Source organism: Ylistrum balloti, unplaced genomic scaffold (assembly GCF_031769215.1).
Source record: "Ylistrum balloti isolate Yb309-2 unplaced genomic scaffold, AGI_CSIRO_Ybal_v1 Utg370572, whole genome shotgun sequence".
NCBI classification, from domain to species: Eukaryota; Metazoa; Mollusca; class Bivalvia; order Pectinida; family Pectinidae; genus Ylistrum; species Ylistrum balloti.
In genome coordinates, this window is record NW_026782358.1 from 638431 (window position 1) to 651585 (window position 13155).

The 13155-nt window shown below is 33.0% G+C and overlaps 1 protein-coding gene across 1 annotated transcript; it reads left to right on the top strand.

Annotated features, from left to right (window-relative positions):
• Nucleotides 1-11077: 11077 nt before the first annotated feature.
• LOC132556493 (muscarinic acetylcholine receptor M2-like) lies at nucleotides 11078-12442 on the top strand. The gene has a single exon (XM_060220902.1). The coding sequence runs from the start codon at nucleotides 11078-11080 to the stop codon at nucleotides 12440-12442; it is 1365 nt and encodes a 454-aa protein (XP_060076885.1).
• Nucleotides 12443-13155: the final 713 nt, after the last annotated feature.

The window sequence follows — 13155 nt, forward strand, 5'->3', positions numbered from 1 at the left end:
CTTAGATATATACATTACATCATGATAAAGGGATTAGTTATCTGTATATAACATTACAATGACAAATTTATTAAAAAAATATCTATTACATTGTATTATGATATATCGCCAATTAATAGCTATGGTTAATTGATTGTTTATAGAACGATGAATGTTAAGTACTCTGTACACATATCACCTATTACCCAGTACATTGAATATAAATATTATAACATATTATATCAAACCTTATATATAATATTTTATATAACTAATTCAAAATCAGAAATAGTTTGTACTATTTAGTGAAACTAAACATTTCAATTTTTATATTTAGCTGCGATAGTGATGATTATTACATAGTATCCACCCTTATTTTTTGTGGGGTGTTTTTCGTTGTATTCGTGGATTATATTACTAATTGATATCTTGAACAAGATATATCCACGAAATCGAGTGCCAGCGAAAAGGTTTTTTTTTTTTTTTTTTAACCACGAAATTTTAGCCTCACGAAAGTATGTATTTTACAACATATTGTGCATTACACCATATACAACAATTACGTCATATTCTTACCATAATTTATGTTACATTGTACATATATCAAATGTATCAAGTAAGCATTATAGATTATTATAATAGCATACTTATCCTAATTACTCTGGACAGGATGAGGCGGACCTTCCGTATGTTGTTCAGTGAAGAAGCCATTCGCTTTCGCAGGAAGTCTACTTCTCAATATGACTTCGCTACTCACGTGTTGATAAACCCAATATACAAACAAAGAAAGAAATTGCAGTTCATCAACGAATTTCTCCATTGATTAATATCTGCACAATACTGTTTGTTTGATTATGCTGAAATTCGTGAATATTTATGAATTACAAAAAAGCAATATGTGTGATGTTGTATCATCAATGACAATCTTCGGATAAACATCACGACTGGCTTCAAATACGGTTTTGAGTCTGTTGCTAAGCCAGTAATCACAGTGTGATAACAGGTTTTGACTTCATTCGAAACATCAAATTAAAATTACAACAATTTCCTTATTCAGAAATGTCCAAATCGTACTAAATCTGTTTCTTCGAGGATTTTGGTTTCACGTTTTCGAAATGATTTAAATGTGATTTTAATTGACACGATTTTGAGAAGGTTGCAATGTGTCTCATCAGTAATATGGTGTGTGAATGATGATATACATCAATATAGCTGCAGACATCCATGTAAAACAATTAAAATAAAATCATACAAGTTGGTCAAACTTCCCTTCTTTAGACAACTGTGGATACTTGGTGCAGTTGATAAAGGACTGCACATGTAGCGAATCATCCCTCAGTATCAATCTTCAATAGTAAACAACTGAACAATATGGACAGAAAACACAAAAGGCTGTAAGAATCTATTCCTTGATACTAAAAAAATTGAAAGGTATATAAAAGAATGAACAAAAACAGCTGAAAACCACAACTGTTGCATAATATTGGAAATTAAGTACTTTTTATAACCGACTTCCGGCTGGTTTTGATATATATTGTATTTTTTGTGTAAAAAGCACGTTAGTTTGTTGTGTAAATATGCTGTTATTATGTATTGCTTAGCGCTGATACACTATTTGATCAGCTTTTACATTTGTATAATGAACATTGTTTTGTATTGCTGAATTAGTGTGTAACTAACTGGCTCAAACAGTTCCGATATAATTTGCAAAATGCATGAAATACCTGAACTAATTAGTAAAATAACATAACCTTGATAAACATTTAGTATAATATAGCTTTATTTTCTATAAAAAGTTATTAATATCATTATTGATAATTAATATTCATTTCGAACCATTTGAATTTTCTTGTTCGCCTCCTAGGTCCAAACCACTTAGGTCCTAAATTTTAACACGGACGGGTCCTAGCAGAACGAAACAGCTGCATGATGCTTGTAGATAAATTCCAAATTTTGTAATGAAACGTGCTGTTCAGTTGTGTGTCTGTTGTACAGTTAGATGCTGCAATATACTGCAAAGATAAAACAAAAAGTTAAAGGCCGTTTCACTGTCGAACTACTTTGATATAGTTTTAGCGACGCCACTTGTAGAAATCTTTTGTCGAGGAGGTGCAGCATAGGTGCAAAACCTTGTCTTAAAAAGGAGACACCAGATAAAACAACTGAAAAACTCTAGAAAAAAATAAACAAAACAAAAACAGACACGAAAATAAAAGCAAATTTTAAAAATTGTTATTTGTAAATGCCTCGTTGAAGAAATGTAACTAACCAAAACCAGAACAGAGAGAAATTGAAAATATCATAAACAAATCTTGCGATCAACCTAAAACTGTTATTATTAAAGTCATTTAAAAAGACATAAAGTGAATTCCAACCGATCTGCAAGTCGATAGTCAGTCTATAAAACTTACGATTACTGTTTGCAATACGTATTACTGTGTACATCTGCACTACAATCTGCCGCTTCAATGTTTGCATTTTTTAATAAACTGCATATTTGACCGAATTATGTAAGAAGAATATATGATATTGATCTAAAACTATTTTCAGTGTTATTTAAATGTTTTGTCCGTGTAGAAATCCAGATTTAATCTTCTGGTTAATATCCCACTATAAGCCTTTCATATATGTTCCGATGTTTGTTTCAATGTATGCTTTTTACAATTTACTATTCTAATTAATGGTAGACATTCTAATAAAATGATTTATGAGTCTTGGATAATTTAGATTTATAACGTAATCAATTGAACTATATTGACCAATCAAAACTGACAAATTTACTCTTTAAACAATACATTTAAACATTGATGTTGTATTAAGATATTTATCAGAAAAAAAGTAATGAATTTTAAATTTATATGTTATTATTTACTTAGTATGTTGCATGGTTGGCAATTTGATACAAATTAAGCCCATTGTTGTCACAAATTTAATTAAATATTAACTAATGTTCCTTTGAATGTTTGATGAAATATGTCAATAATCTTCATACAATACTTGGTATGATAGTATTAATTGTACGTATACCAGCATGGCTTTATCATAGATAATATAGGTGATGTGTAATCATGGAAGGTATAATATATACATTACACTTATTTCTAATAAAAGTAGTTGATATTCATAGCCTTATGTGATTTGTTACGAAAGGTAATTAAGAGATCAACAATGAATACGAATTAAATGCTTTGAAGCTTTAGACAAAATGAACGTTAGAAATATGTTTATCCTAGTGTATTGTAATAATGATGTCATTGAGAAATACCCCATTTATGATTTTCCTAAGACTATGAAATTTTAAGTGCCATTTGGTACAATTTTTGTGTGCGTTGTAATTCGGACTTTTTCAAGGAAATCCTACCAACTGTTGCTGAGAAATATCGTAAAAATGAAATATTGAAGAAAAATGCAACAAATAAAACGCATATGAAATTAGAGAACTAGTTTCTGTGTTTGTTGCATATAACGTCGTCACTTCTGTCGTCTGAATGAAGATATACTCTTTGCCAATACACGAGTACGGTACTTTCTTGATCCCTCACCTGTGTATAGTGGCCGAGTTCACTTCGGATCGATGTAGATATGTACACACACGTACGAACAGGTTCCCGCCGGCTAGCGGAGTCGCATCACTGCAGTTGTCAACCAGTACATCGAACAGTGAATAAACTTCATAAAATTTTTTCACTAAGACTATAATTCTTATCATTACTGGATGTCACCAAGTGACAAGGATACTTTAAAAATTCACTGAAAAAGCTTACTTCATACATTTTTAAAAAATCGTTATCCTCTTTATGCAAATTCAGGCGCTCGTATCCATTGGCAGATTAAGATATCTGTAGATGGTTCACGTAAAATTTTAAGCAAAACAGGACATTCCAAATACATGGCATGATCTCTCGATGCTTATTACTAACACAGTAATTATGATTTTTTTTTGTTAAATCTGGAATCTATTCTGCATTGTGTTAAAAATACTATATGAACAATATAAATAAATGTGCAATGCAATACTTAACTTCGAATATAAGACCATCCGTCTTCAAATTTTCAGACATTTTTGACAAATGAGGAATTCATCAAATCGCAGTGAATTGAAATAACGTCAGACCGATCCCAAATAGCGCGTATCCCTCCCCGAACAGTTTTAGCGTCTCTAATTAGGTGTGGTATGGAGTGTATAAGAACTTTTCTGTCCGTAAAGGAATGGTATTCCATTCCTGGGTATGTGTGTAGGGCAATAGGCGGGGGTTATTTGTGTTTCCGCGATTCCGAACTCTTCTGTCTGATTCATTCCACAAGTTTCATGGACAAATAGGGACAATATGGATGCAAATCAGAAGGGACGATGTTCTGGGTTGCAAAAAGGTCCTTACAAACTTTTGCAATGTTTGGCCTTGCGTTATCTTGCTGAAATGTCAAATGGTGCCTTTTAATGAAAGTCACAACAAGAGGTCTCAGGATCTCATCTCGACTGCGTGCAGCCGTTAAATTCCTATCAATGATCATTAAATGTGTCTTTAAACCATGGAATATTCCTCCGCAAACCATAATTTCTTACAGTTTATAGGTGGATTCGACGGGTTTCATTTCGTGCCGTTTCAGCTACCGTTACTCTCCTGTCACGCAAGTAGCCAAGCCTAATAAACCGATCTTGACGTTGCGACGTTACATGTGGACATCTAAATCTCGGTCGGTCATCAACTCTCCCTGTGGCATTGAGACGTAAAGCTAACCCACTTCTAGTCGATTTGTGAACTGTGAAATGTGTTGCGACTTGCTGTTCATTGCTTCCTTCAATGAACATTGCGAGAGCCGTCGTTTATCAAGTAAGGCCGACCGTGAAATATTTGTAAAAACATTAAATCTTAAATTTGAGACCAAACATTACATGTTACTTATTAGTTAATTGGGGCGTGAATGAATCTGGAAAAGTCAACTAGACGATCATTTGATATCGAATCCGTCAAATATGAACATTTACATCACGCATTCCGTCCTATGTGAAACGTATTGTCACTAACGCCATTGTAACTTACCGTGTTCAACTAAATCATGAAACTTAGAATGAAAAATGGCTGCAGTCAAATAAAATCAGAGAGAACATTCCTTGCCATTTTTTTCATAACAATATCAACACTCTACAATTACCCAGAATATAGTGTTAAATTAAGAATGGAAAAAGACGCGGAAAATCGGCTGGTACAATTTTGATGGGTAACTATGGTATCTGTATGTTGATCTGCTTATATAAGCACTAATTAAGTCACCCTGATGATCAAGAGTTAGGAGACTTACTGACTATCTGCGGACGACATGGTACAAAATATTTTCATTTGGCGATCGATACGAAGTAATCGATATGTATTCGTGTGGCAGTTTGTAGAGCAACAAAGAAGCCCAGAGAAGCCGCTCAGATGATCACCATATGTTATTATAAAACAAGGGGGAAGAAACCTAAAGAATTCGTTCAGTTTTCTGTGGGCGGATTTTAAAGCAGGTGTTTTCTCTACGTAATAGTTCTAGTTGCTATCTTATTTCTGTGAGTTGGTCTTCAGTATAGTTTACAGTAACCTTGCTGATCGAGGTCACATTTTTCCAGTTTACTTCAAACCTTAAAATAAAAATCGGTATCTGTCAATTGTAATTCCATAGATATAAATCCTCTTATTGGCAATAAAATTTACGCTCAAATTCATTCAAAATTTGAATCGTTTAAATTTTCTCTCTCTCTTTTTCTATTTATTTATTTTTTTATTTTTTGAGGGGGTGGGGGATTAGCATCACTGACAACATACACACAGATTTACATCTTTGTAATTCCTAAAAGGTAGAGGGATATTTTCAAGATGGACGCAGGTAGTCCGAAAAACTCACTGGCGGAAGTTCTCGGAAGTGAGTGAACGGATTTCCGTAACTTTGAGTGTTCTCACCAGTTCGAAAATTTTAATTCCGGTTGCGAAAATACTTTTTTGCACGGAATTGACTTTTTTAAGATGTACCGTCAGTATCCGTATTGCTACATCACAATTGATTTCTGAGTGGAACAGCCAATGGAAAAAAAATAATTTATTGAATAGGCTGTAATTCATTAATTGGCTACATTGTAATTCATCTACTGGCTATGCTGTAATTCATTAATTGACTAAGCTGTTATTCATTAATTGGCTATGCTGTAATTCCTTTATTGACTATGCTGTCTTTCATTAACTGGATATGCTGTAATTCCTTTATTGACTATGCTGTCTTTCATTAACTGGATATGCTGTAATTCCTTTATTGACTATACTGTCATTCATTAATTGGATATGCTGTATTTCATTAATTGACTTTGCTTTGATTTATTCATTGACTATGCTGTAATTCATTCATTGACTATGCTGTAATTCATTAATTGACCATGCTGTAATGTATCAATTGACTTCCTTTTATTGGAATGTTATTGTCATGTGTGTCTTATGTACAATTTTTTGATGTTGCTGACTGTTATGCTTTGTTGATCGTAACTACAGGAAACATCTAAACTCTTACTAATAATGGTACTGATTCGGAACATGTATATATAATCGATGTTATTTGAACATGATCTAAGAATTAGTATTAATATAATAGAGGCATGATAAAAAAGATGATAAAGATTTCTAAAGAAAAAATATTGATTCTAAATAAAAATCGATAAAGAAATAAGGTAATGAAATAAAAAAAAAATTATCGCCATAGTAACTAGTTTGACGAATTTTGTCGTAAATACGTTGAAAAACGAGTGATTTAATCTTGATTTTAGTGGCAGAGTCCTCGAAATATGAGAAAATCTCAGTCGGTTCAAATTATACTGATAATTAATTTATATGATTTTTTGCATCCTGTGATCAGTGTAGGCTTAGTTAATTCTACTAGGTCATACCTAATTACAGACTGGAAGCTGTAGACTGAAACAGATCGATGGTTATCTAAAAGCTTCAGAGAGACACAATGATATTGATTGACTAAAAAAATCTGCTAAAATCTTATTCGGTTGGGTATAAAGGCCCGTGAATAACCAGGGTCATTGTCAGTTTGAGTCGCCTTCTAGCAATTAAACAGCGAGAGGACTGTCGAGTTCTATCAACAGCAATTAGGGAAAATAGTCTTGCGCAAAGACACAACACAAAAAAAATGACGATATTATACTTACGTTGGCATTCGGGCCCATACACGTCATCAGTTGCATTAGATATAAATTTTATTGCGCAATGCGTATGTCAATTGTTTCATTCTTAAAATTATAATCGAAAATCCCTCTCATATATTTTATTTCTACAGTCAACTGTTAACCAGAATGTTTACTTAGATGATATGTGTAAACATCGATATCTGTGTGTTTTTTTGTAAATTCATTAACCGATTGTTGTGTGATATAATTGAATTTTGTTCACTCGATATGAACTAGTGATATAGTACAAAACTTTAAGCACACCAAACGCCGTAACTGTGATGGTAATTACGATGCTGATATCAAGGTCCCTCAATTGGTACCCTTTCAGGAATGAGTTTGAAAACAACAAGAAATGTCTTATGTGTCAACAGAATTTTGAGTGAAACTCAAAATCGATGAAACGAGTTTTCACGTAAAGAAAATAAGACCAAGCAATTCGGAAGAGTAAGCGTCCTCTTCATAATTGTACCGTGTACATCTTAGGCTAGTCAGACTCGTCTTTTATTACGGACTGAAGTAATAAAGCCGTCAAGGCCGTGTAATTCATGTTTTACTTATTTCAATAAAATACTAAATACTATATATTTCAATTAACTTCAGATACAACTGTTTATTTTGAAGAAGCTACACTTAAGGAAAGTACTGATAAAAATTAATAAAACAAATGTAAAAAAAATAAATAAATAAATAAAAAAGGGGGGATCGATAAATTAACATATACTGTAATTTGTGTGAGAAAGTGTGTCTTTGAACCTCTTTGTGTGTACTTCATATGTAAATTGAGTTGAAGAGACGTTATCATATCGTTTGGAAAATTCAAAATGGTAAAGTAAGCTTACCTAGAGAAATCTGTGTCCCTATCATACATGATTTGACCATCATTAGTAGTAGTAAAAAGAACTGTCATTGTATATCAATGCGAAAATTTCATCATTCTATAAAATATTTGTAGAAAGGAATTAGCATTCTGATAGAAATTAAAGCAAAATGCAAACTTAAATGTCTACTGCCTCCTGATATTCATATTTATTGTCTTTTGTTAAAAAAAAAACAAAAACAAAAATACCAATATGTCAACATAATTATAATCAAACGTCATGTTCATTCAAATTAAGAAAAAATGAACAAACGGCAGACTTATATTTAGATTTTTGAATAACTACATGGAGAATAACGACCAGGTGTTTCAGAGGAGTAAGCGTCTTCTGTTAGTTATAAGTCTAGCACAAGCACAATAATGAATATCATGGCACCATACAGCTGTTTTGTCCTTTTAGAATTAATCACAGATTTACTTGGATAATGTTGGATTTGTTTATTATTATCTGTGCAAGTTAAGACTTCTGTAATCCAAATCGATGAAACGAGAAGAAAATCTTGTGAAAATACATCGGAATCTTAAAGACACATAATGACGTTCAAAGGTGATCCGAAAGGGAAGCGACACCTTTAATGTACAAAAAGTCACTTCCATTGGCAGTGGGTTTTCAAAAAGAGAATCGTGGTAATAACAACAAACCATTAGGCGTACAAACAAGCATCGACCTCATTCAAATCAATTTCGGAAACACGTTATTAAGCATTTAATCTTCTTCAAAATATCAACAAGCTAGCATGGAAGCAAAAGAAAATGTCACAGTTTTTAAATCGAAAATCCGTAAGTAAGAATTTCAAATTACCAATCAAGCTATGTGGTAAAGCTGCCTGTATTTGTTACGTTATGTATGTAAATATCGATGTTAGTGGCTGCAGTAGGAGAGTTCGTTATTATTGATAAATCAAGTATTACATGTTTTCTATTTCTTTTATCAAAATAACACTACTGGAAAATGATTAGGTGGGACAGGTTCATAAAACAATTTTGATATCTGTATGTTCCAATACCTGATACATCTTGTATCATTCAATTGCCTTTGTAGTTGAGTGTAGATTAAGGATTTGCTCGTTAAACATAAATCTCAGGCACTATCCTGTTTGAAGAAAAAATCACAACTGCGTCGTTTCCACACAAACACATTATTTGGCCTTGGTGAAAGTTGAATCTAACACAAGACATATCAGGAGACAAGATTCATTAACGTTTTTGTTTTCAAGGTTTCAGCTGTCGACTTCTTGAAGTAAACATCTTGTCTTCTATAGATATAACTTCATAACAAGATAGAGTAACGGGTTTAAACATGTTTTAAAGAATCGGCGTTGACATTGTTGAATAAATTTAGTTAATTCATTTGCATGAACAGCTTTTCATTTGATAAGTTACTTTATTAATTTAAATTTTCCATTCAAATAACTGTCGGGTTTCATCAGTTGATCATAGAAATACGACCCATTTGATTGATTGAATCACAATTCAATATTGACACAGGAAATTAGTGTTCGAAGAATTAAATGCCCAGTAAAATTGCTAAAAACTTATTCCAGTACATACAATGTTTTCGACCAGGGTGACTAAAACCGTTGAAGTTTTGGAAATGAAAATAGCTTTAACAATAAATTGGTTCAATGCAATGTCTATCGGTATGGTCGAATTATTGTACAAAAGACACACCTGTCAATGCAATAATAAATAATAAAATGCCGATGTGTCAACATAATCCTAACTCCAACTCAATGTCGATGACACTTGAGGACAATTGAACTAGAGAATGTAATTATTTAGAACATGTTTATTTGATTACGAATAAGTCAAAGGATTGTCGAATAATTTTCACTTTTTGAAAAAAAAAAAACATAAGTGGCAACAATTTAGCGGATTCGTGTATAAATCCTGTCCCTGTTTAGATTGATATATGTTCAAAACAAAGCAATTAACGGGCTTATTAAAGCATAATTGTGGATTGTACAGTGAAGCAAAACAACCAGCACTTTAATGTGTGAATCTGATATCCGAGCATAGGATCATATCACATTACATCCCATCAGCTAAATAACTTCGGGCCTATACCATGCCGTATAAATCGAAATCAAATTTAATATGATTTAAGACAGGAATTTCGATATGTTGTAAATATACTTTATATTTAACACGGAATATATATCTTACGAACACCAACAATATTTATGGAAGAGATCTGCTATGTATAACACATCCATCCAGGTATAACACGCCCACCACCAACCTTGTGTAGAAAGTGACGTCTATTTGTCTATGATTGCATCTCTTCATATAGTGTTTACGAAGCTCCAGTTGGTCTTGTGTTCAATTTCCTTGCGATCGATGTCTGCTGCTAATGAAATAGATTTTTCGGTGTAGAATTTCATTTTCCAATACATACCTTCAACGCAACTGTTGATGGACAGGACATTTAATAACTTGTTGTATAAATATTGGTGCTTAGTTAACGTTTGATTAAAAGTTCCGTGTTATTACCTTGTAAAAGGAGTTAACTTAAACAGTCAGCGATATAGACTTCGCAGCAACCACTTATGGAGATGATGAAAGGGAGACATTCATTTTCAAAAATAGTTCTACGAAGGTGGGAAACAAACTTGGAGTAAGACAATGGATTACGACTGCATAGAACGAAATATTACGAAACGATACTGTGATATCAAATATACATGTAGATATTTTTTTTTCGTTTAAATTAATCTGTTATATATGTCAGTCTGACATGATATGTGCCTTTGATTAAGTATATGTAGGTGGTCCGGAAAACTCTAAACTTCTAGATTGTGTAACAGGTAAAACGTTTTGGAAAATCAAATACCGGGCAATTCTACTTATAATGGATATTCGGAGATGTATGAAAGTATCTTTCGAGGAAGAACATAAACAAGGATGTGTAATAACTTTGAACTGGTGAGTGTTATTACTAATGCTAAGTGACGTTTACATGTATTTTTGTTTTCATCGAAATTGTTGTAACCAAAAATATATACGGGATACATATATTTGAAATGGTTACCAGTGAACCCGACGTTGAACACGAATTTCGTTCTCGGTACGAACACTATATACTTTCATCAAAAGTGATCATAGTTGTTTGTGATGTAGTCATGGCATTAACAATCATTGTAGGACTGGTAGGAAATGTTTGTATATGTGTGTGTATATGGAAAAATAAACACCTCCGGACGTACATCAACATTAATTTGGTGAGTTCCTGTGTTGCTAACATAATTGGGTGCACCTGCCTGCTTCCAATTCGAATACAGCTATACACAGGCTATACCATGTTTTCCTCTGTTCAGATTATGTGCGGAATCGGAACATTCTTCCGAACATTTGTGGATACCATGCAGTTTTTTATGCTTGCTATGGCTAGTTTTGAACGTTACCAGGCCGTTGCTAATCCATTCAAAAAAGTAGGTCTTCGAAAAAGGTCGACAGTTTTAGTAATAACATCATGGACGTTTGCAGTGTCTTTAGGTGTCTTCTCGGCAATAATGTTCATCGATAGTTCTCTTTATGTTCCTTGTTATTTTTTAGACGGTGCTCCTAATTGGACGGAATATGACCAGTATTTGATATTTCCTCTAGGTATGACGTTACTGTGTGTGATTATAGTATTTTATGCTCTAATCCTAAAAACTCTGTTCAAACATTCTGTAAAGATGTCCCGGCATAAAAATAAAAGAAAGGTCGCACCGGATCAACTTAATATAAACAGCGAAAACGCCAGCGTGTCATTTGTAGGAAATAATAATATGAAAGGAAGTACAGGCAGCTCTCAGATGTTCAACGTGTCGTCACAAAATGGGAGCGATCAGAAAGATTCAACGGATTCAAAAAATCCGACACCTACCTCAATGACATTAAATGTTCCAGGGAAAAGCAACACAAACACTAATAGAACAAAGGAAACTACTGTGCATGATCAAATGTCAACATCTAAAGCAATAAGTACGTCTTCGTCCTTACAGGACAGTACAATACAAGTTGTGGAAATGGATGGTACCGTGAAAATGGCAAAACGCAACGACGAGACCGTCGTGGGCGCTGTGTGTCTTATGAACAATAAGAACAGAGAAAATGGACGTAGAAGAGTGGAATTAAAAGCTTCAAAGAAAATCGCCATTTTATTTGGAACATTTACATGCTGTTTCATTCCACTTCCCGTTTACGTTGTTAGTAAAAGCATAACTGGTAACATAGTGCTTTCATATTCCATGTTTTGTATATTAGTAGCATTAGCTACACTTGGCAGTTCCGTAATAGCAATAAATCCTGTTCTTTATGCGCTTCTCAATCGCCCACTTAACTCAGCAATGAAGCGTCTGCTTCACTTTGATCGAATTATCTGTCAGTGGAAAGCGTCGTAACACCTGATGGCGTGGTAGAATTATTTTATCTATGCTGTGATGACGGTCATGTATGTTAACTTCTGTAAAAAATATAATTTTGAAACTGTTTGGTCAATTTTTTTTTTGTTGTATGAATATTTTTTTAATTTTTTAAGAAAATATTTAGCGGATTATTAAAGTGACAATCAATACTACGTTACAATAGAATTTGAGTAAATAACAGGCAATAGTTGATAATAGCTGTAAGTATGTGAATACGTGAGGACTTTTAGCGAAATATTATTCATCACTTCATCCAATTGTTTTGACTTTCAGCAATTTATACTAGGGCATATAGAAATGTAAATTACTTTCTCTGTTACGAATGGCTTTTACCCCTAATCAAAGGAAATACAATAACATAGGAAAGACTTCCACAGGGAAAAAGTGAATAGAACATTAAACACAAATTTAGCATTAGGAGAAGAAGAGACAAATATTAAACTGTATTATATAGCTGATTCGTCCTTCTGGGACCCCTCAGTGATGCTATATTACTTTCAGAGGTGTAAATCATGGCAATAACACAGAGAAGAAGAAGAAAAAAAAGAATAATAAGACGATTTGTTCAAAAGGGTATGTGTCTTCTAATTCATTGCATTAAATAACATGGTATTGTTTGCATGATGCTGCTTTGTTTTCTTATTTATTTTGATATATGATTTCTTACAACCTCTTTTGTCTGAACAGTA